This window comes from Dendrobates tinctorius, unplaced genomic scaffold, assembly GCF_039654945.1.
Source record: "Dendrobates tinctorius isolate UK_male_01 unplaced genomic scaffold, ASM3965494v1 ptg000084l, whole genome shotgun sequence".
Classification (NCBI taxonomy): domain Eukaryota; kingdom Metazoa; phylum Chordata; class Amphibia; order Anura; family Dendrobatidae; genus Dendrobates; species Dendrobates tinctorius.
Genome location: NW_027361752.1, coordinates 794,103 through 819,854, shown reverse-complemented (window position 1 = coordinate 819,854; position 25,752 = coordinate 794,103). Strand labels below are relative to the sequence as shown.

Below are 25,752 nucleotides of genomic sequence, written 5' to 3'. Positions count from 1 at the left end.
GGTGTGCTGAATTCAAATATCGCATCCATTTGTTTACTGTGGGTACAGAAAGTATTCAGACCCCTTTAAATTTTTCACTCTTTGTTTCATTGCAGCCATTTGGTAAATTCAAAAAAGTTCATTTTTTTCTCATTAATGTACACTCTGCACCCCATATTGACTGAAAAAAAACATAAATGTTGACATTTTTGAAAATTTATTAAAAAAGAAAAAAAAAATATCACATTGTCATAAGTCCAGCTGTGTTTAATTGAACTGATAGGACTTGATTTGTAAAAGCACACACCTGTCTATATAAGACCTCACAGCTCACAGTGCATGTCAGAGCAAATGAGAATCATGAGGTCAAAGGAACTGGCCAAGGAGCTCAGAGACAGAATTGTGGCAAGGCACAGATCTGGCCAAGGTTACAAAAGAATTTTTGCAGTACTCGAGGTTACTAAGAGCACAGTGGCCTCCATAATCCTTAAATGGAAGAAGTTTAGGACCACATAAGTCTTCCTAGTTCTGGCCGTCCAACCAAACTGAGCAATCGCGGGAGAAGAGCCTTGGTGAGAGAGGTAAAGAAGAACCCCAAGATCACTGTGGCTGAGCTCCACAGATGCAGTAGGGAGATGGGAGAAAGTTCCACAAAGTCAACTATTACTGCAGCCCTCCACCAGTCGGGCCTTTATGGCAGAGTGGCCGGACTGAAGCCTCTCTTCAGTGCCAGACATATGAAAGCCCGCACAGAGTTTGCTGAAAAATACATGAAGGACTCCCAGACTATGAGAAATAAGATTCTCTGGTCTGATGAGATGAAGATAGAACTTTTGGTGATAATTCTAAGCGGCATGTGTGGAGAAAACCAGGCACTGCTCATCACCTGCCCAATACAATCCCAACAGTGAAACATGGTGGTGGCAGCATCATGCTATGGGTGTGTTTTTCAGCTGCAGGGACAGCACGACTGTTTGCCCTTGAAGGAAACATGAATGCGGCCAAGTACAGAGATATCCGAGATGAAAACTTCTTCCAGAGTGTCCTGGACCTCAGACTTGGCTGAAGGTTCACCTTCCAACAAGACACTGACCCTAAGCACACAGCTAATATAACAAAGGAGTGGCTTCTGAACAACTCTGTGATCATTCTTGACTGACCCAGTCAGAGCCCTGACCTAAACCCAATTGGGCATCTCTGGAGAGACCTGAAAATGGCTGTCCACGAACGCTCACCATTCAACCTGACGGAACTGGAGAGAATCTGCAAGGGAGAATGGCAGAGGATCCCCAAATCCAGGTGTGGAAAACTTGTTGCAAGACTCATGGCTGTACTAGCTCAAAAGGGTGCTTCTACTCAATACTGAGCAAAGGGTCTGAATACTTACGACCATGTGATATTTCAGTTTTTATTTTTTAATAAGTTTGCAAAAATTTCTACATTTTACAGTCAACATGGGGTGCAGAGTGTACATTAATGAAAAAAATGAACTTTTTTGAATTTACCAAATGGCTGCAATGAAACAAAGAGTGAAAAATTTAAAGGGGTATGAATACTTTCCGTACCCACTGTATATGTGAGGAGGATGCCCGTCGCGATATTGTTGCTGGCCCTTATGGTCCTATGGCATGGGGATGCCTGGAGTAAGGGGCTAGCAGAGAATAAGCACACTCTTCTCAGTGTTGCGACGTAGGAGCGGGTGTTAAATGGTGGTATTGCATGGAGATAGCTGCACCTCCTATGTTTAACTCACGGATTGCTGTGAGTATGGACATGCCGCCCGGATGTGACCATTGCGTGTCACCGCCAGGCGATACGTTTCACCTACTGAAAAAGTCGTCTGTGTTCCAAGAAGTGACTTCACCGCAAACATAAAGTGCGTTGATTTTGATGTAAGGCAGTGCGATGCATGACACCCGCCGCATATTGGTCTTGAGGGAACAACCAGCAGTGGTAAGGTGCTTGGATGGTAAGACAGCTTCCCACTGACTGAATAAGGCCGGGGTCACACTAACCGACGCAAAATGCGGTCCGTAGTTTACAGGCGTAATACGGATGATTGACCCCTAAATATTGATCCGTATGTCATCTGTAAGCAAGGTGTGGTCACGTATTTTGCGCATGTAAGCATCCGTATGCTGAGATTTTCTCGCCGGCTTGCAAAATGGACATATAATGGAGCCTTATGACAGGTTTTATAACACAAACCAAAGAATAGATATAGACACATAGAATGTATATATATATATATATATATATATATATATATACACATACATGTCATTGAGACACACATATATATATATATATATATATATATATATTTATATTTCACAGAGTTCTTCATAGCAGAATAGCCGCTAATTCAATTGCCGGCTTTTGTCAAATCATTCCCCAACCCTACAGGAAATGACACATGGTTTACATACAGTAAACCATTTCATTTCATGTTTTGTTTTGTATGTCTTTCATTAGTAATTAGATGAGGATTGATGTGTAAAATTTGGGAGGTGTAGGTGTTAATTTAAGGGGTTAATTCGTTGTAACAAAATGTGTGGGCTCCCGCGGTAATTTGTCAATGCGGGAGCCCACACATTTTTTTACAACGAATTAACCCCTTAAATTAACACCTACACCTCCCAAATTTTACACATCAATCCTCATCTAATTACTAATGAAAGACATACAAAACAAAACATGAAATTAAATGGTTTACTGTATGTAAACCATGTGTCATTTCCTGTCGGGTTGGGGAATGATTTGACAAAAGCCGGCAATTGAATTAGCGGCTATTCTGCTATGAAGAACTCTGTGAAATATAAATATATATATGTATTCTATGTGTCTATATCTATTCTTTCGTTTGTGTTATAAAACCTGTCAGGGTGAGTTTACTGTATAGCGCACTGAATTGCCGGCTTTTCTAAAAGACACCTGGTGCGTATTTCTCGCAAGTCACATGTGTGGTCCGTGTGTAATGCGTATTTTTAGCGCAGCCATAGACTTGCATTGGCGTACTACGGGCATAGTACGCTGACAATCGCAGCATGCTGCGATTGGCACGGACCGTAGAATACAGATGAGAAATATATGGCTGATGGGAGCTGCCCCATAGAGAATCATTGGTCCGTGTGTAATGCGTGCTTTTAACGCCTCTCACTCGTCCGTATTCCTCTCTAGGGTGACCCCGACCTAAGACTCTCTCCTGAAGAATCTTTTTCCAGAGGAAACGCACTGGGAGAAGCACACTTCACACCTGACTATATCCTCAGCAGGGCATGATGGCAACTGAACTTCTTGAAGGGCCATGTCAGACCCAGCTATCTGACTCCTAAGCTTCATTTTGGGTCGGGTCATTTACGTATTTTTATTTGTAGGTGATGTGAGAGTTACAATGGCTTTGCACTTTTTGACCAGCTGGACTAATTTTAGGTATTGGTTTTCTAGGTTTTATCTTAACATTAATTGAAAGTTAAGTTTTAAGTTACCACATATCCCTACAATATATTTGACATTTTGATTGCATTTGTTAAGGGAAACGTGCGTGACCAAAATTCTGCCTTCTTGAATTTTTTTTTCTTTTTTCTGCCCTGGTTATGGATCTCTGCTTTACTGCTGCTACTTTACGGTATTAAGTTATCTAACAAAATAAATGAATCAGCTTTAAGGATACTGTAATCAATGACGAAGCTGTAATTTCCAGCCGGAAGCCCATCAGTGAACTCATCTATTCTTGAGAGACGTCTATAAAGCTTCCTGAAGAATGGGAATGCTGCCACCCTCATCCAATTGATAAAGTCATCATTTTTGTAACCGTTGTTATTAGGGTCCGGGTCAAGAGCATAAGCCGGTTTCTGCCAATATGGCGGCCTGGCACTTCCTGCAAAAATAAAAATGAAATGGTTTCTTGCCATTAGGGAATCCCACTGACAGAAGGGCTGCAAAAATATTCAGTTAAATGATATAATTCTACATTACTTCCAAATGCCAGGAACCAAGGTTTCTGGACAGAACATTGTGCACAGAATCACACTACCTCTGTCAGCTTTACCTATAGCCCTTTCTGGTGCCAAGTCTTTTCTGGGTTATTGGTGCACACAAACCCAGCTCCCCACATGAAAAAATGAATTATCAGACTAAGAAACCTTCTTTGCTCGATGGCCTAGTTCTGATTCTCACGCGCCTATTCACTGATAGACAGCGGTCAGCATGGGCAATCCGAGGACTCACCAGCTAGGCTGCCCCACACGCAGCAGTCTGTGATGCATTTTGTGTCCCAATACCTTTTTATTATAGCCAGCATCATATTTGTAGCTTTTGGGCATAACAGTAACTCCCGACAAAAAACATATGTTTTGAAGATGTTCTGAGGTAGTTTTCTAGCTATCCGAACATGACACTTGTCAGAGTGGCTCAGATCCTTGCGCTTGCTCATTTTTCCTGTTACCTACACATCAATACATGAACTTTCAGACCTGACTGTTCACTTCCCACCCTTTGACGAGTGCCATTGTGATAAGATGATGTTACAAATAGAATCATTTTATTCACTTGTCAGTGATTTTAATGTTATGTGATCATCTCCATGTATATTGTTCATAAGGATGTTAAGTTTCCTCAAAGCAAGATAAAAAATGTGTGTCCCCTTTCTCGTTTACATGGCACTAAGTCCTTTTCTCTTTTCCTGTCTTTTCCGTACAGCCAAGTTTCTAACTTGTATCCCGTACAGAAGACTATGATACCATCAACAAGAAAAAACTTCTAAATCTTAGAACACTTATTAGTAAAGTTTGTCTTAGCCCTCATTTCATTAACCCTAATTCCTAAAAAGTTGGGTTCTGTGTAAAATTGAAAGAAAACAAGAATGCCATGATTTGAAAATCTCTTATAGTCATATTTTATTCACAACAGCACCTAGAACACAGATCAGAAGTTGAAAGTTGGATTTACTTCTTTTTCTAAAGGAAATGTATTTCCTTAAATATGAACACCCTTAAACTAATTCTTTGTTAAAGAAGCCTTTGAATTTTTACAGCAGTTAATCTCTATGGGAAGGACTCAAAATGACATATTAAGAACTAGAAATCTTTGACCACCCTTGCTTGCAGTGGTTCTTCAAATCTGTCAGATTACGAGGGCATCTTCTGGGTACGGCTCTTCAATTGAATTTAGGTCTGGCATCTGACTGGAATTCTGATTCTGGACTGTTACCTGACTACTCCTTTTGACTTACCCCTTGGTATATCTCAAGCCATCTTAGTACCTGACCCAATACCTATTGACTTTCCAAGCCTCACGGCTTGTCCGAGAGTGGTGGTGGCTAGCCTCAGTTTCCTGGTGGTTTGTACAACATACAGCTCATGATGCAAAAGGTTTCCTGGCAGCTCAGAAAGAACTGTGAGACTCCGGTTCTCATCTTCCTATATTAAAATTTATTTCCATCTTTGAGATGCAAACATATTTGAAAAAATATGCACCAGGGCTGTGGGAGAGGAACCCTTGTCAGCTCCTTCTCTGACGTAGAGCAGCTTGATGCTGTCAACGTAATGCAGGACACAAGGGGCAGGACGTGGTGGGGAATGATAAGCGCTCAATGTAGGAGCCGAAGATTTATATGTCCTGACATGTACTGTAGATGGAAGGGGGGGGGAGAGGTTTTGGGGCAAAATGTTACTACAAGGGCAATTGAGGGAAAATTGAGAAAGGGAGCACAGGATAGCGAGTGTATGTGTGATGAAATTATGGAGAGGGGTAGTGTGTGGGGGGGATATTATGGAGAGGAGAAGTGTGGAAGGATATTATAGAGAGGAGAAGTGTGGATAGATATTATGGAGAGGGGCATTGTTGGTGATATTATGTATAGCGGCCGTGTACGGGAATGTCATGGAGAAAGGCAGTATGGAGGTTATTTTCTGTAGGTAGCACAGTGAGAGGCAATTATTTATTCAGGGGTACAGCATAGGAGATATTTTTATTCATTGGGCATAAATGATACTTTAATTTTTAAGGGCACCTTGTCGGAAACTGCTGCAGAATCCCAGAGAAGAGGGAAGTCTAGAGAGATGACCTCTAGGCTTGAAATCTCATCATGGTGGTCTGTACTACATGAAGACAAAAGGGACGGGAATGTCTTCAATTAGAGAAGTCAACTATAAGGTTCCTGGATGTAAATGTTTATTTGTGGTAATGCCTGCATCTCATCAGTGCTATTGTTTTTGTATGATCTGCACTCTGATAATGTCTGGAAACAACAACTCCCAGCATCTCCAAACCATTGTTAAAGACATACTGGGAGTTGCAGATTCACATGATACAAGTGTATATGGGGCTGACCCTTTGAACACTGTACTAAGCTTGGTGCTGTATTCATGTATTGATGGTGGTTCTAGCTCTGCCTTTTTGTATTGATGGTGGTCCTGACACTACATTCATGTACTGATGGCGATTCTGGCGCTGCATTCATATACTGACAGTGGTCCTGGTTTTGCTTTTCTGTACTGACAGTGGTCCTGGTGCTGATTTCATTTTCCGGCTGTGGTCCTGGCACTGCATTCATGTACCGACTGTGGTTCTAGCGCTGCAGTCATTTACCGAGGGTGGTCTGTGGTGCTGCATTCATGTAACAGTGGTTCTGGAACTGCATTCATGTACTAACAGTGGTTCTGGAACTGCATTCATGTATTAGTGGTGATTCTGGCTGTGTATTCATGTACTGAAGGTGGTTCTTACACTTCATTCATGTGCAGCCAGTTATTCTGTCATTGTACACATGTAGCAATCCATAATGTGCTTTATGTCTACGTTAAAACTGGAACACTCTCAAAACTTATAGTTTTTAGATTATGAGGAGGAGTTGGTGAGTTTCTGCTCAATTTCTGCTTCACAAACTCAGTGTAAATTAGGGTGTGTTTACTAAGTTTTTGAAGCAGAAACTTAGCAAAAACTCTCCAGATCCTCCTCAAATGCTCAAAACTTGGTTTTAGTGATTTATAAATGTACTGACGATGTTTCTGGTAAGGTATTCATGCATGTAGAATTTTTTTTTACAGCCCTTGGGATTAGTTCAGTATGAAAATGTGGCCCTTGGACCAAAACATTTGTGTATCCCAATTATAAAACTGCTGTATAATGCTCAGCATTGATAGGGCCTTTCAAAATGTGTAAGCTGTCCTTGCCATAGGATCTAATGCTCTTGAGTCCACAGGACACGGAAATCGTGATTTCTGTAAATTTCAAATTTTGGTCTATCTGTGCACAGAACAGTTTCCATTTTACTCAGTCAAATGAACTTTGGCAGAGAGAAGATGGCAGTGTTTTGGCATTGAATTGATATATGGTTTCTTGTTTGTATGACAGATCTTTCACTTGAATTTGTGGATTGCATGGTCAACTGTGTTCACAGAAAATGATGTCTGTAAGTATTCCTAAGCATGCAGTTTGTTTTTAATTTATTGCCACCTGAAGGCCCAGGTATCCATCGGCATTGTCCCTATTGCAAATGGGTTTCTCCAAAAATCTTTTGCTGTTATGTACTGTAGATGATGGGATATTCAAAGTCTTTGAAATTTTATGTTGGGTAATATTTCTCTGAAATTGTGAACCTTTGACCATCTTGGCATCTGGGAGATTCTGCCTCTTTATTATACACAGTCCTGTGACTCAGTCGAGCCCTGTCCCAACATTTTTGAAATGTGTTGCTGTAATCACTTTCTAAATGATTTAATATTTTTCAAATAAAGTAGAAAAATGTGAGAAAGCGATGTGGGAACTGATCTCTTATTTCCAATTCATCCAGCACATCTGTTGTGCCAGACCTTTCAAAAACTCATGTTACATATGCTACACATTGCATTTTTGATAGCCAGCTCACCAGTTTTGCAGTACAAACGTGCAAAATAGCCAAAAGTGAACTTGTGCTTTTTTGACATAGGCTGTGATCAGTTGAGGCACAAGAGAATTGATCTTGATGTCACCGATAAATTGAAAACCTAGCTCTACAAAACTAGATAGATGGTCATAGACCGGGAAAAGCTGAGAAATTATTTAGCCATCTATGTTACAAAGTGTAGAACACTTCAATAAAACATGGAGCAGTGTAGCTAGTACTGCCTATGTCTGGAGAAACACAAGGAGAAGCCTTTAACAGCAGCCCCTAGAGGAGGGCTGGCTCCAGAGCTGTCAATCAAAGAAGAGAAGGGCAGAGATAAATGCAAATCCAGTAGGTGAGAAGGGGCACTGAACTGTTTAGCCACGCCAAGGGTGCACCAAGCGCCTGTACTTGGTATAATCAGTCATGCCGTGCTGACAATCTCCTTTTTTAATTTTTAAACTTTGAATGTTGATTCCGTTATTACAGGTAGTCACTCCACACAAAATGTTTCATAAATAGCATTTACCTTCGCCCCCCGAAGATGCAACAAAGCGAAACGCGCGTTGGGGTCTCTCTGCCCACACTTTAGCCAAGTTGGTTTCCAATATATATATGCACTGTTTGACATAATTACTATTATTGCCAGTATATATGTTGTTTTGAGCTGCTGAGTCACTGTATTTCATCTGTAAACTTTGCTGCCAGTTTGTATATATCTCTATATATTTTTCGGCAGCTCCGGTTTTTTGGTCCTCCTTTATTGCACTATTGCACTTTATATTCGTCATCTATTCTTTTTTGAGAGATATTTGCCTACTTACGTGTGTGTGTGTATATATATATATATATACACACATACATATGTATATACTTTATGTAGGTCCTTTTTGACCACTTTCACTATTCATATACATATATTTAAATATATGGATATGTGTATATGTATATATATATATATATATATATATATATATATACTCTGTATTGCACCTTATATCTGGCTGGTATTTTTACTCTTATATTGGTGTTTCATGTATGGTTTACTAATATTTGCATTATTGTCATTGGCATATATGATATACTGTATATGGATTTCACTAACTAACTAATTTATACCGACCCGGTTTCAGTGTGGCATTCAGGTGTCACTGATTCCCTTTTTTTTAACTGTTGGACTACATACTAATTTTACTCCTCATTTGAAAAAATAATAAAATTTACATTTTTTTATATTGCTCCTTGGTCCTATTTCTTTCGGGTTTCTGTTGTAATATTATGGCTGAGACATTGTTTATTTAGTCTTCTTTTGGGATTTTAACATTTGAACAGGTAATTGTATCCTGCAGACTCGAAGGCCATTAATTGGAATGGCAAGCATCAGGACCTCACAATCATGATCTCATGGTGCCGATGAGGTTAAAGAGGGAGTCACAACACTCTATTAACCATGTAGATGCTGCTGTTATTATTGACAGAAGCATCTAGGAGGTGAAATGGCCATGGTTGGGCCTAACACCGATCATGGCTGATGCAGCAAGGTGTCAGCATAGTGTACAGATGACAGCTGCTGCATTTTCGAGGGATGCTATCTTCTTAAGTCTCAGGTCAGTAAAAACAGTAAAAAGTCATATTGCACTTTAGCCAAGATAACTAGAACATGGGGAACATACTTTACCTGCAAAGGCCTGTACGAGATCGTCCTTAGGTTTGGGGTTACTGAACTTCACATTCTTATCTGACCACCAGGTGTTTCCAGTTTTCCACATTGGAACAGGTTTTATGTTAGTCAAGTCCTTATGATAAATTAATGCTATTGTATCTAAGGCAAAAAAAATGATATTATTTAGGTTAAAGGTTTCCTCTACATCTGAGTGCGCATTTCATATCTTTGCAGACATTTTTCTGAAAAGTAAAAAAGAAAGGTTCTAATTCAGTAACATTAAGGTTTAAACAACACCATGACACCAGGTCAGGCGGCCAGAGATCTTTGTATGGTGGTACATCACAGCATAATGCTAGTGAATGGGGTCACATTGTGACTTGCAAGGTGCACGACAAGTAAGTCTCGAAAAATTGGAACCAGTAGGACCAGATGGGGCCAAAGCCATTTTGCAGCCTTAGCCTAAGCTCCAGCTCAAGTACCAAATACACATAATAAATTAGTAAATTGTCCTAAACACCAAGAGCTTTACTACCAACCACTCTGCTGTTTAGGAATTGTTTATTGCTAATATTTAGACTATATATGATAGTTTCATGTCAACACTGAACTTAAATAAAACGCTGAACTGAGAGTATTATGTGGGAAATATAAGTTGATGTTATGTGGGCACTAGGGTTGAGCGAAACGGGGGTCGGTCAAATTGATAAGTCGCCGACTTTTGCTAAAGTCGGGTTTCGCTAAGCGAAACCCGACCATAGCGTGAGGTCGGCCATGAGGTCACCGACCCGCGCGCCAAAGTCACGTTTCCCATGATGCTTCCAGCGCCTTTTCTCATCCAATCATCAAGGACGCACACTGTGGGCAACGCGATGACATCGGCAGCGGCCACCATCATCTTAGAGAAGGGCATTCCTGTGATTGGCTGGCTTTGTGTGGCATCACAGTGACTATAAAAGCCCTGACCGCCGACCGCCATTTTACTTCTGCCGATCTTAGCATAGGGAGAGGTTGCTGCTGCTGATTCTCAATAGGGAGAGCGTTAGGCAACAAAGAAAAAAACTGTGCTTCTTCTGATAGCGATTTCAACTGTAGAGTTAGTGTGCAGTGACAGGGGAGGATTTTTGTGTGTGCAGCAGCACTGGTAGTTATTAGGCTGCCTTATAAGGCTACCTCATAGCTGCATTGCTATGTGCACACTGCTGTGCAGACTGCTTTTTTAATATCAAAAAAACTTTTATTCTGATTTTCTGCACAGTTACAGAGGGTTCATTTTTTCACACACCATATAGAGGTGTACGCTCCTCACAAACTACCGTGTACCGGCTGGTATCACGGACATATACATGCTATCTGTGTGTGACTCCGTAAAAAAATAGATGGAGATTTAAAATTTTCCATACATACACCGTATAAATCTTTCCGCTTGTCAAACAGTATCGTATATCTGCTGTTTGGATTATGGTCCAATCTATACAGAGACAGCGCGTGTGTGTGTGAGTGCGTAAATACATAGACGGACATTTCCATTTTTCCATACACCGTATAGGGCTGTCCGCTTCTCTAACAGAATCGTATATCTGCTGTTGACGCCGTAAAAAAATAGACGGATATTTAAAAATGTCCATACATACACCGTATAGAGCTGTACGCTCCTCACACACTACCGTGTACTGGCTGGTATCACGGACAAATACATGCTATCTGAGTGTGACTCCGTTAAAAAATAGACGGAGATTTTCATTTTTCCATACATACACCGTATAGAGCTGTCAGCTTCTGATACAGTACCGTATATCTGCTGGTTGGATTACAGTCAAATACATACTGGGAGAGCGTCTGTGACTAAGGAAATATATACGGAGATTTAAATTTTTACCTACACCTTATACAGCTGTACGCTCCTCATACAGTACTGCTGGTATTTTTGTTACATTTTCACAAACATGAGGAAGTATGGTGGAAGAGGCCACGAACGTGGGCGGGGGAGCAGCTGGTACTGATGCTGGTGGTGGTGCATCTGCTGGTTATGCCAAAAGCACAATAGCAGCTAAGGCAGGAGGTGTTGAGCCTGCGTCATCGCCTGGCACAAGAAGGCCTGTAAGGTTCCCTTTTCTGGGAGTAGGAAAACAGCTTTTAAAGCCAGTGCATCAGGAACAGATTTTGGCTTACATTGCCGAAACAGCCACCAGCTCTATTGTCTCCTCTTCTGAACTTTCAAAACCTGCAAGCACTGAGTCGGCAGTGCAGGCTCCTGGTCAAGAACAACACCTTCCCTTGTGTCTTTCAACCCCACCAAAAGTGAAGGATGCGGCAGCCCACACTTCAGATTACTCCATGGAGCTCTTTTCACATACCATGCCTGGGTTATCCAGTTAAATCCTGAATTTCCCAGTCCAAGATGAATCTGACATGGAGTGCACTGATGCACAGCCACTGCTAGATGTTTCTGCTGGTACATTGACCCACAGCACTACATTGCCCTCGCAGTCTACTGAGACAGAATCTGACCCTGATGAAACTCAGGTGCCCCTTCCCGCATACCATACCACCTTACACGGCGACAAAGAGGAAGGTGCAGATGAAATTGAAGAGGAGGTGATGGATGACCCAGTTGTTGACCCGGATTGGCATCCATTGGGGGAAGAGGGTGCCGCTGGCAATAGCTCAGATAAGAAGGATCCGCGGCAGGCATCGACATCTCAGCAGCGGTTATCTGGCAGCCCGTAGCTGTCCAAAAACGTGGAACAAAAACCAAAAGAGGTGCAGGACAGCTTGGCCACAGCGTGCAAGCCCTGAAAATTTATACCATAGTAGGAAGAGTGCAGTTTGGCACTTCTTTGTCAAAAATCCTACTGATGAGGCAAAGGTTATCTGTAAGAAGTGCGGAAGGACCTTTAGCCAAGGGAAAAATCTCAGAAATTTGAATACCAGTTGCATGCTTAGACATTTAACCACCATGCACTTGCAAGCGTGGACGGACTACAAATCCTCAGGTACCACATGTGCACCTGCTCCAACTGAAGGTAGCTAGCAACGCTCCATCGCTTCCCCCACTGTAAGACCACTGCAACCGGTAAGCACACCACCAGCAATAAATGTTGAGGTGTCGTCGCAAGGCAAAAGCAGTCAGGGAATCACAATGATTTTGCAACGAAACAATAAATCTATGCCATCACAGCCAACACCATCATCATCACTAACCCCCTCTCAGTCCGTCCGGTCCACTGCTAGTTCCCCCATATGCAGCTCTCAAGTCCAGCTCACCCTAGCAGACACTCTGAGTAGGACAAGAAAGTACTCATCCTCTCATCCGCGTACACTGGCTTTGAACGCCTATATTGCCAAACTGATCTCGTTAGACACGATGCCCTTCCGTTTGATTGAAAGCAAAGCTTTCCGAGAGCTCATGGCCTACGCTGTCTCATGCTATGACCTACCCAGTCGGCACTTCTTTTCTCGAAAAGCCATCCCTGCCCTCCACCTGCATGTGAGAGACCGCATTGTCCATGCACTCAAACAATCAGTGAGTGGAAAGGTGCACCTCACAACAGATGCATGGTCCAGTAGGCATGGCCAGGGCCGTTACGTGTCCATCACTGCGCACTGGGTTAATGTTGTGGATGCAGGCACCACAGGGGACAGCAGCGGTGGAACAGTGCTGCCTAGCCCACGGTATAGGAAACAGTTGGCTCTAGGCGTTCGACCCTCCTCCTCCTCCTCAAGAAGCAAAAGCTCGTCGACAGAGCGCAGTCGCACGAGCACTCCATCCGCAGCTGCCAGTGTTGCACACGAGGTGTCCCATTATCGAACAGCTAGTGGTAAGCGGCAGCAGGCTGTTTTAAAGATGATGTCTTTGGGCGACAACAGACATCGCGGAGGTACTGGCCAACAAACTGAGTCATGGCTGGGCAGTCTACATCTTGAGCCAGGCAAGGTAGTCAGTGATAACGGCCGGAATTTTGTGGCAGCCATGCAAAACTCACACACATACCTTGCCTGGCTCACACTTTGAACCTGGTGGTGCAGTGCTTCCTAAATAATTATCCAGAGTTAACAGCCCTGCTCCAAAAGGTGCGAAGACTGTGCTCGCACATCCGTCGCTCGCCCGTACACTCCAGTCGTATGCAGAAGCTGCAGCAATTGCTCCACCCCAACAAGCACCGCCTAATCATAGATGTTGCAACAAGGTGGAACTCCACCCTGCACATGGTTGAGAGGCACTGCGAACAGAGGCAGGCTGTAATGCATTTGTGGGAGGATGCACGGGCAGGCAGTTTGAGGGCAGACATGGAGTTGTCGGGTGTGCAGTGGTCAAAGCTGAAAGACCTCTGTAAAGTCCTTCAGTGTTTTGAGGAATGCACATGGCTGGTAAGCGCAGACGACGCCATCATAAGCATGAGCATCCCACTTATGCATCTGCTCATGCAAATTTTGATGCATATTAAGGATCAGACGTCTGCAGCGGAGGAGGAACAGGAGGAGGAGGAGGGAAGCCTTGATGACAGTCAGCCATTGTCTGGTCAGGAACTGTCCTGGACGAGGTGGAGGAAGAAGAGGAGTAGGAGGAGGGGGATGATTATTTTGGGGAGGAGGATGCTTCTCTGGGGGCAAGAGAAAATGTTGGCATGGCAAGGTCAGGTACAGGGTTTGTGCGTGACAGGAGGGATGTGGATTTGCCAGAAAGTGCTCCTCCACCCACCACTGCCAGTGCGTCATTGACACCTGGAACATTGGCCCACATGTGTGATTATGCTTTGCGGATCCTAAAAAGGGACCCCCACATTGCCAAAATGATGAAGGATGACGACTACTGGTTTGCCAGCATCCTCGATCCACGCTATAAAGGCAAATTACACAACATCATGCCACAGGAGAACCTAGCGATAATATTGGCTAACAAACAAGCAACTCTGATGAACCGTTTGTTTGAGGCATTCCCAACACACAGCAGCGGTGCTGGTTCTCCAACGAGCTGAAGTGGGCAAAATGGAAGAGGTGTTCGTGGTACACACAGCCGAAGTGGCGTTGGAGACAGGGGTTTCATGACCATGTTGTGGACTGATTTCTCAAGTACCGCTCACACGACTGGTAATACTGCATAGATTGCAAGTGACAGGAGACAGCAGTTGTCAACTATGGTTACAAACTACTTCTCCTCCCATATCGATGTTCTCCCTCACAGGTCATTCCCCTTTGACTATTGGGCCTGTAAACTGGACACCTGGCCTGAATTGGCACAATATGCCTTACAGGAGCTCGCTTGCCCTGCTGCTAGTGTGCTATCTGAAAGAGTCTTCAGTGCTGCTGGATCAATCCTGACAGAAAAAAGGACCGTCTGTCGACCCAAAATGTTGATAATCTAACCTTCATTAAAATGAACCATGCATGGGTTTCAAAGGATTTTGTCCCACCTTCCCCTGATGACACATAGGTTGCAAGAAATTTGGCTCGCTTTTGTCCTCCTCTTCCTCGGACTTGTCAAATTCCTCCATTTGCAGCTGCTGAATGTACATCCTACACATCAACATATGCCATTTTTTAAACCTCCCAAACTGGGCTGCCCCCCCCAAGGGCTGGGGTCACCACCTTGCGCAAGTGCCGTTGCTCTGTACAGGTGGGTGGGCCCACTCTTGGCCGACGGCACTGGCACAGGGCCAATCATAGTACAATTCAGTGTCTCTGACAGTGAGGGGTCCCACTCGCTGTCAGACACCCCAGCGTACTATGAGGGGCCCTGTGCCAGTACCATTGCCCACGAGTGGGCCGCCCCTGCTTGCTCATGGCCACAGCACTTGCAAGTTGCAATACTTACCTCTCCCTGCTCCACCGCTGTGTAGTCTGGGCAGTTAAATCCTTCACAGGGACGGCCACTACAAATTTGGTGAACTGATCGATGATGGTTAAGATGTAGCTATGGCCTGTCCTGCTGGCCTCTACCTTCAGATGATCAATGGCTACCATTTGTAATGGACGTCAACTCACAATCAGATGCAGTGGTGCTTTATGATCAGCTTTCACAGTTTTTCCAGTCACAGACGTGTGACATTCCTGCCACCATTTTTCAATGTCTCCTCTCATGCCAATCCAATAGAATCGCCTACGGCCTGTGGCTTCTGTCTTTTGCACTCCAAAGTGACCAGACACATCATGATAGGCAGTGAGGACCATGTCTACATCTCTCCCTGTGATCACAATTTGATGGAGACGAGTAACGGTGATGGGATCCAAGCTATTGCGATACAGCAATCCTTTTTTCACAAATAACCGTTTTCGCTGTCTCCACAGACAAAGTAATTGAGGGTCAGCATCGCCTCTGCGAAATCTACCGGGAGGTTTTCCCGTGATCAGTAATTCCCAAATTTCTGCAAACACTCGACTTTCCGTCTGTACTTGTATCCATCTAGTTTCCAGTAGTGGAGAGTCTGGACTGGCTTACTGAGACTTAAATAAATATGAAGATTTAAAAGTACCCCAACAATGTATACTGGTGTGCGCTTCGAATACATTTCCCTTTTTCTACTTTTTATATTCTGGTGTAATCCATACTGAGCCTGTGAGTGTCTGTGTCTGACTCCGGAAATATAGATGGAAATTTACAATTACCCCTAGACTGGATACACCAGGTATCTGCTAATACAGTACCTTTGTTCTAAATTTTTTATTACGGTATAATCCATACTGAGTGAGTGTGTGTGGTTTCCTCCGTCTATATATACAGAGATAAAAATTTTACCCTATACTATATACAGCTTCTATCTTATTATACAGTACCTTTGTTCGACATTTAGTATTACAGTCAAATACATACTGGGTGAGCGTCTGAGGGTGACTACGGGAATATCTATACGGAGATTTAAATTGTACCCTATAATATATATACTTGCTTTCTTGCTATTCAGTACCTTTTTTTCAACATTTTGTGTTATGGTCAAATGCAGACTGAGTGAGCGTCTGAGGGTGACTCCGGAAATATATACGGAGATTTCAAATTTGCCCAACACTGTATACAGCGCTGACACAGTACCCTTTTTTTTGCTATTTTGAATCTGGTGTAATCCATAATGAGCCTGTTAACGTCTGTCTGTTACTCCAGAAATATAGTTTAAGATTTAAGATTACACCCACACTGTATACAGTTGTACGTTTGTGATACATTACCCATTTACTGCTTTTTATATTCTTGTCTAATCCCTATTGGGCCTGAGAGCGTTTGTGTCTGCCTCCTGAAATATATACGGAGATTCAGAATGTTTAAACCATACTATATATACCTTCCTATATTACTTCCTGGCGCCGCTGGAGTGGCAGCCTGTTACAGTAGCTCCTTCTTTGATCTCCTTTTTTTCTATTTTCTATTTTTCCTTTCTCTTTTTTTTTTATTGTTACTCCAAAGGGACATTGCACTATGAAAAACCATAAGAGGACCTGGACCTTTGATGGACTTTTTACCTTGTTTTTACTTGGATCTATTGTGTTGGGAAATCCAGGAACTGAACAAGACCCTATTGTCTACTCCAGAGAAGCTATACTGCTGCTTAGGGACACAGCAAGGCAGCATGCTGCTAATAGACCAGAGGACATTCCACCAGAAATAAGGAAGACTAAGAGAAGAGGTTGCAGAGCTGGAGCCCTCAGGAAAGCTAGAAGAAGGCGCTATAGACCTGCTCTTCCCTCCGTCATTATGGGCAATGTGAGATCACTCGGGAATGAGATGGACGAACTGTCGGCGCTGACCAGACATCATCGGAAATTAAGGGAGTGCAGCATGTTGCTGTTTACAGAGACCTGGCTCACCGAAGGTACTCCGGACACTGTTGTCTCGTTGGACGGCTTTAAACTCATTCGCGCGGACAGGACAAGGGAGAGCGGTAAGAGGAAAGGCGGAGGGCTGGCGATATTTGTGAATGATAGAGGGTGTGACTCTAGGCACATCGTGGTCAAAGAGCAAACATGCTGTAAGGACATTGAGCTATTAGCTGTGGGCATGAGACCTTTTTATTTACCGAGGGAACTATCGCATGTAATCATGATAGCTGCATATGTCCCCCCTTCTGCGAAAGCTGATGCCGCCACTGAGGTCCTACAATCCACAGTGAGCATGATGCAGTCCCTTCACCCCCAAGCACTCCTTCTGGTTTCGGGAGACTTCAATCATGTGTCTCCAACATCCATACTACCCAGTTGCACACAGTATGTTACCTGCCTCACTAGAGATAACAAAACATTGGACTTGTTCTTTGCCAATGTGAGAGGGGCATATGCCTCGTCAGCCCTACCGCCCCTTGGAAGATCGGATCACAACCTAGTGCACCTCCAACCCGTGTACAAGCCACTTGTACAGAGAGAACCTGCTGTCACTCGCACAGTGAGGATATGGACTGAGGAGAGTGATGATGCTCTGAGAGACTGCTTTGAAACAACCACTTGGGAAGTGCTGCAAGATTCCTATGGTGATGACATGGATGGTCTCACACACTGTATAACGGACTACATTAATTTCTGTGTAGACAACACAGTACCCACAAAAGTAATGAGGTGCTTCTCTAACAACAAACCATGGATCAGCCCCGGAATAAAGGCTCTCCTCAAAGAGAAGTTGGCCTTCAGATCAGGTGACAAGGGCAGGCTGCGAGAGGTGCAGAAAGATCTGAAGAATCTAATCAGGCAGGGAAAGGCTAATTATAAGAGAAAAATTGAACTGAAACTGTCACAGAAAAGGATCCATGAAGTCTGGGAGGGTCTAAAGTCTATATCTGGGCATAGACGGACTGTCTCCAGGATGGTTGTAGATAAAGAGGGGCTTAATGAACTTAATCTATTCTTTAACAGATTTAATCACACACTGGCTGCTCCTGCCCCTGCATACCATTCACACCTCTCTGCTACAATAACCTCACCCCCTGCTGCAACTTGTCAACTGAGCCAGGGTCTGTTCTTCACAAGTACCCAGGTTGCAAAAGAACTGAATAAGATCAAAGTTTTGAAGGCTGCAGGTCCTGACGGCATCAGTGCAAGACTAATCAAAACCTGCGGGCACCAGCTGAGTGAGATCATTACATATCTGTTCAATATGAGCCTGAGAATGGGTATAGTACCACAACTGTGGAAATTATCGTGTGTGGTACCGGTTCCGAAGAAACCTTATCCGAAAGACCTTAATGACTATAGACCTGTAGCATTGACATCACACCTGATGAAGGTATTAGAGAGATTGGTTCTCACACGTCTCCGTCCTCTAGTGAGCTCGGATATGGACCCTCTCCAGTTTGCCTACAGGCCGGGCATTGGTGTGGATGATGCCATTATCCACCTTCTAGATAGGACTCTCTCTCACCTGGAGAAACCTGGGAACACTGTGAGAATAATGTTCTTCGATTTCTCTAGTGCTTTTAACACCATACAGCCAGGTCTACTGAGAGACAAGCTGGGCCTTGTTGGTGTGGACCTCCAACTCTCCACCTGGATCCTTAACTACCTCACGAACCGACCTCAGTTTGTAAAGGTTCGGGACAGTGTGTCACACGGTGATCTGCAATACAAGGGCACCTCAAGGTACAGTTCTTGCCCCTTTTCTCTTCACACTGTACACTGCGGATTTTAGGTGCAACTCATCTAGCTGCTACTTGCAGAAGTATTCTGATGACTCTGCAAATAGTAGGTCTCATCACAGGAGGTGATGAAAGAGAGTACAGAGACACTAACCAAGCTTTTGTGCAATGGTGTCAGAGGAACCACCTTAGGATTAATTCCGGGAAGACCAAGGAATTGGTGGTGGACTTTCGCAAAGGCAAAAATCCACCAGTAGTGGTGAACATTCAGGGAAATGACATTGAGATAGTCGACACCTATAAGTACCTTGGTGTGATCCTCAATAATAAGCTTGACTGGGCCCATCACTTGGATGCAGTGTACAGGAAGATCCAAAGCAGGCTTTATCTGCTCAGAAGGCTGAAAGCCTTCGGAGTTAGAGGGGCACTCCTTGCATCCTTCTTCAACTCTGTTGTGGCATCAGTCATCTTCTTTGGTGTGGCGTGCTGGGGTAGTGGCATATCAACCAGGGATAGGAATAGGCTGGACAAACTGATTAGAAGGGCCAGCTCTGTCCTGGGATGCCCCCTTGACCCAGTTCAAGAAGTAGGCGACAGGAGGATACTGGCCAAGGTGAGCTACATGGTGCAGAATGATTCCCATCCCATGCATAAGACCGTGACAAAGATGTGCAGTACTGTCAGTGACCGGCTACTTCATCCTAAATGTGAGAGGGAGCGCTATCGAAAGTCCTTCCTTCCTGCTGCAGTTAGGCTGTATAACCAGCACTGTCCAAAACGGAGAACGACCCAAACAGTGAACTGATAGATCCAAAGTTGTGACAGTCCGGTTACATTTTATTTTATTTTTTATTTATTTTTCCCTGTATATGTACCTACCTACTGTCAATGTAATGCCTTTATGCATCTGTATCTGTACTTGTTCCTGCCTTGCTGCTGTAATGCTCTGAATTTCCCCATGGTGGGACGATTAAAGGATTATCTTATCTTATATCTGGTGATACTGCACCCTTTTTCAACTTTTTATATTATTGTGTAATCCATACTGATCCTGTGAGCGTCTGTGTATGACTCATGAAATATATATGGAGATTTACAATTATCCCTAGACTGTATAGAGCTGTACGCTTCTGATACAGTACCATATATCTGCTGGTATTTCGGGTACATTTTCAAAAAAATTAGTAAGTATGGTGGAAGAGGCCGTGGGCGAGGGGGGCCAGCTGGTACTGATGGTGCATTTGCTGGTAGTGCCAAAAGCACAATAGCAGCTAAGGCAGGAGGTGTTGAGCCTGCGTCATGGTCTGGCTCCGAAAGGCCTGTATGGCTCTCTTTTCTGGGAGTAGGTAAACTGCTTTTAAAGCCGGAGCATCAGGAACTGGTTTTGCCTTACATTGCTGAAACAGCCTCCAGCTCTATCACCTCCTCTTCTGAAGTTTCAAAAAATGCAAGCACTGAGTCGTCAGTGCAGGCTTCTGGTCAGGAGCAACCTCTTTCCTTGGGTCCTTCACCCACACCAAAAGTGAAGGATGCGGCAGCCCACACTTCAGATTACTCCATGGAGCTCTTTTCACATACCATGCCTGGGTTCATTCTAAATGGGGCAGATTATATATGGAGCATTGTTTGGGTCCATCATACACTGGAGCATTCATCGATGAGGCCCATCATATACTGGAGCATTCCAAATGGGGAACATCAGACACTGGAGCAGCATTTACGCGGCCCATTACACACTGGAGCATTAGAAATGGGGCTCATTATATATGGAGCATTATTTGGGCCCATAACACACTGGAGCATCATCGATGGAGACCATCATATACTGGAGCATTCCAAATGGGGGACATCAGACACTGGAGCAGCATTTACTGGGCCCATTATACACTGGAGCATTAGAAATGGGGCTCATTATATATGGAGCATTATTTGGGCCCATAACACACTGGAGCATCATCCATGGGGCCCATCATATACTGGAGCATTCCAAATAGGGGACATCAGACACTGGAGCAGCATCTATGGGGCCCATTATACACTGGAGCATTAGAGATGGGACCCATTATATATGGAGCATTATTTGGGCCCATAACACACTGGAGCATCATCCATGGAGACCATCATATACTATAGCATTATGTGGAGCTCATCATATACTGTATGGAACATTATATGGGACCAATTATTCTGTATGGAGAAATATATGGGGCTCTTTATTCTGTATGGCGCACCATGTGGTGGCCATAATACTGTATGGAGTAATATACTGTCCATTTTTTGAGCTATTGTAGAATTTAAAATAGATATATCAGTCATGTCATGTAAGAAGTGAAGTATTTTTCATTGTGCTATACCTATATTTCTGTGCCATATCGGAGCATCATGAATTGTGTTATGTGTTAAAGGGGCGCACTGACACTCTTTGGCCCGGGGCACACGAAAACCTGGAGCCAGCCCTACCCCCCCCCACAACTTTAGCCAAATATCCCCCAGTTTTCAATGCGTAACTATTATTATAAAGTAAATTAAGGTTGGCAAGCTTAAGTAATAAGAATTGATGTTTTTGGCATTGAAATTGGCACTGTAGGTGTGTTTACTGTCCTCCACTATCTGCCGACTTTGCTTACCTATTGACTTGTATTGTGTTTCGTGTTTCAGTCGGACCCCCGACTTTTTCCTATAGTCGGCCGATTTCGTTCGACTCGACTTAAAGTCGCTCATCTCTAGTGGGCACTATATCGCAGTATTAGGCTGGTTTCACATTAGCGCTTTTTAAGCGCACGCACGGCCGGGGGTAGCTCCGCCCCCGAGCCGGCTCTCTGCCCGGCGTGCCCGCCCCTTGCTTGTAGCGCCGCCTCCTAGCGCACAGCGGCGCCTGCGATCGGCGCACCCTATCTTTAGCATAGGGTGCGCAGATCGTGCGCAGGCCGTGCGCTAGTTGCGCTTTGACCTGCGCTGCGCACTTTTGACGGTGCGCCGTGCGCGCCAAAATCAAACTTTTCGGATTTCGTCATGCTCGGCGCACCGTCAAAAGTGCGCAGCGCAGGTCAAAGCGCAACTAGCGCACGGCCTGCGCACGATCTGCGCACCCTATGCTAAAGATAGGGTGCGCCGATCGCAGGCGCCGCTGTGCGCTAGGAGGCGGCGCTACAAGCAAGGGGCGGGCACGCCGGGCAGAGAGCCGGCTCGGGGGCGGAGCTACCCCCGGCCGTGCGTGCGCTTGAAAAGCGCTAATGTGAAACCAGCCCTATTTGGATACTCTACGGAGGCAGCATACATATCCACTGAATTATTATTCAGTTTGTGTACTTAACGGCAGCATTACGGGGCAGTAATATGGTACAAACATCTTAGTAAATGGTCCAAATGTAGAATATATGCCCACACTGTTAAGTCTATTCAATTTTTTAGTATATTGGAGTATTTTGTACAGATCACCCCCTTCTTTGTTGTCCTGTGTATTCTGTTACTTACCATTAAACATGCTGTTGGCAATTGCACCACAGGGCGCCATCGGGGTGCCATTGTTATATACAGAAAATGGAGCACAGTAGCCACCGCCCTGTATATTCTGCAGACAGATAATAATTAAATGCATTAAATCATATTATTTTAATTGATGCAATTCTAATATTTCTTCACTAGGGCAAAAACGATGTTAATTACAGGTAGGTCCAGAAATATTTGAACAGTGACAAAAGTTTTGTCATTTTAGCTGTTTACCAAAACATATTCAAGATACAGTTATATAATCTATATGGGCTTAACCCCTTACCTACAAAGGACGTAATATTCCGTCCATGTGACCCTGGACCTAACTACCATGGACGGAATATTACGTCCCAGCGATCAGCGGCGCCCACGTGGTGAGCACCGCTGATCGCGGCCGGGAGTCAGCTAATTATCATAGCTGACACCCGGCACAATGTGTCAGGGGCGGTCACGGACCGCCCCCGACACGTTAACCCCTTGCACACCGCGATCAAACGCGATCGCTGTGTACCGGGGGTTAAAGGGAAGCATCGGCAGGGAGGGGGCTCCCTCCGTGCTTCCCTGAGCCCCCCACGGCAGCGCAATGTGCAGCGCTGCTGCGGAGGGCTCTTTCCCTACAGGACCCGGGATCCAAGATGGCGACGGGGGGGCCTGCAGGGAGCTGACTTCCTCACTGCCTGCAAAGCGCAGGCATGAGGAAGTCTGCAGCAGTGCCTGTGACAGATCGCTGATCTGTCACAGTGATCTGTGATGTGACAGATCAGCGATCTGTCACAGGACAGTGATGTCCAAGCCCGGATTGGCAATATAACCAACCGGGCATTTTCCCGCTGGGCCGCTGTCACGTGGGCCGCGGGCGGCAGCGCCCGAACATCTGGCCGCTTGCCAGCAGCTGCGGCCACTGTGGCTCCTGCCGCCGGCCCTCTGCGGGCACAGATTCAAGTTCCACCCGCACTGCAGGGAGATAAGCCGCCACGCCCCCCACGCACCCCATCCTCGCCGTAGCATGAGACCCCCTCCCCCCCGCAGCCACTCAGCGTCGCACTCGCTTGCCTGCTCGCTCTGTTCGCAGGACCTGTGATGAGATCACAGGAGGGGAGGAGTCAGGGGGTCACATGATCAGGAGCCTTTGTCCAGACCCCCGATCATATCACCCCTGACTCCGCCCCTCCTGTGACCTCATCACAGGTCCTGTGCGCACAGCCTTGCCTCTACCGTCTGCAAGACTCTGCTTTGCTGTTGTCATGGTGCTGGTTGAGGTAAGTATGTGTGGGGTCAGGATTTACAGTGTGGATGTAGCAGAGCTGTGTGTGTACGAGGTGTACGGAGCGGAGCTGTGTGTACGAGGTGTACGGAGAGGAGCCGTGTGTATGAGGTGTACGGAGAGGAGCCGTGTGTGTACGAGGTGTACGGAGAGGAGCCGTGTGTGTACGAGGTGTACGGAGAGGAGCCGCGTGTGTACGAGGTGTACGGAGAGGAGCCGTGTGTGTACGAGGTGTACGGAGAGGAGCCGCGTGTGTACGAGGTGTACGGAGAGGAGCCGCGTGTGTACGAGGTGTACGGAGAGGAGCCGAGCGTGTACGAGGTGTACGGAGAGGAGCCGCATGTACGAGGTGTACGGAGAGGAGCCGTGTGTGTACGAGGTGTACAGAGCGGAGCCGTGTGTGTACGAGGTGTACGGAGCGGAGCCGTGTGTGTACGAGGTGTACGGAGCGGAGCCGCGCGTGTACGAGGTGTACGGAGCGGAGCCGTGTGTACGAGGTGTACGGAGAGGAGCCGTGTGTGTACGAGGTGTACGGAGCGGAGCCGTGTGTGTACGAGGTGTACGGAGCGGAGCCGTGTGTGTACGAGGTGTACGGAGCGGAGCCGTGTGTACGAGGTGTACGGAGCGGAGCCGCGCGTGTACGAGGTGTACGGAGAGGAGCCGCGCGTGTACGAGGTGTACGGAGCGGAGCCGTGTGTGTACGAGGTGTACGGAGCGGAGCCGTGTGTGTACGAGGTGTACGGAGCGGAGCCGCGCGTGTACGAGGTGTACGGAGCGGAGCCGTGTGTACGAGGTGTACGGAGAGGAGCCGTGTGTGTTCGAGGTGTACGGAGCGGAGCCGTGTGTGTACGAGGTGTACGGAGCGGAGCCGTGTGTACGAGGTGTACGGAGCGGAGCCGCGCGTGTACGAGGTGTACGGAGAGGAGCCGCGCGTGTACGAGGTGTACGGAGCGGAGCCGTGTGTACGAGGTGTACGGAGCGGAGCCGTGTGTACGAGGTGTACGGAGCGGAGCCGTGTGTACGAGGTGTACGGAGCGGAGCCGCGCGTGTACGAGGTGTACGGAGAGGAGCCGCGCGTGTACGAGGTGTACGGAGAGGAGCCGCGCGTGTACGAGGTGTACGGAGAGGAGCCGCGCGTGTACGAGGTGTACGGAGCGGAGCCGTGTGTACGAGGTGTACGGAGCGGAGCCGTGTGTACGAGGTGTACGGAGCGGAGCCGCGCGTGTACGAGGTGTACGGAGAGGAGCCGCGCGTGTACGAGGTGTACGGAGAGGAGCCGCGCGTGTACGAGGTGTACGGAGAGGAGCCGCATGTACGAGGTGTACGGAGAGGAGCCGTGTGTGTACGAGGTGTACAGAGCGGAGCTGTGTGTACGAGGTGTACGGAGCGGAGCCGCGTGTGTACGAGGTGTACGGAGAGGAGCCGCGTGTGTACGAGGTGTACGGAGAGGAGCCGAGCGTGTACGAGGTGTACGGAGAGGAGCCGCATGTACGAGGTGTACGGAGAGGAGCCGTGTGTGTACGAGGTGTACAGAGCGGAGCCGTGTGTGTACGAGGTGTACGGAGCGGAGCCGTGTGTGTACGAGGTGTACGGAGAGGAGCCGCATGTACGAGGTGTACGGAGAGGAGCCGTGTGTGTACGAGGTGTACAGAGCGGAGCTGTGTGTACGAGGTGTACGGAGCGTAGCCGTGTGTGTACGAGGTGTACGGAGAGGAGCCGTGTGTGTACGAGGTGTACAGAGCGGAGCTGTGTGTACGAGGTGTACGGAGCGTAGCCGTGTGTGTACGAGGTGTACGGAGAGGAGCCGCGTGTGTACGAGGTGTACGGAGAGGAGCCGAGCGTGTACGAGGTGTACGGAGAGGAGCCGCATGTACGAGGTGTACGGAGAGGAGCCGTGTGTGTACGAGGTGTACAGAGCGGAGCTGTGTGTACGAGG

General features: G+C 46.0%; 1 protein-coding gene across 2 annotated transcripts in view; it reads right to left on the bottom strand.

The window, feature by feature from the left end:
- Positions 1–25,752, bottom strand: part of LOC141097308 (cell cycle control protein 50C-like) — a 76,236-nt gene that overhangs the window by 1,933 nt on the left and 48,551 nt on the right. The window contains exons 1-4 of one of the 2 annotated variants that reach the window (XM_073584376.1): positions 23,606–23,683; positions 22,535–22,631; positions 9,525–9,668; positions 3,653–3,859 (exon numbers count right to left, since the gene is read on the bottom strand). In XM_073584376.1, coding sequence (XP_073440477.1) covers positions 3,653–3,859; positions 9,525–9,668; positions 22,535–22,574 — 391 coding nt within the window. In that variant the 5' untranslated portion in view covers positions 22,575–22,631; positions 23,606–23,683. Of the gene's footprint in view, positions 1–3,652; positions 3,860–9,524; positions 9,669–22,534; positions 22,632–23,605; positions 23,684–25,752 lie in introns of those variants that run through there. The other variant, XM_073584375.1, reaches the window with a different exon arrangement.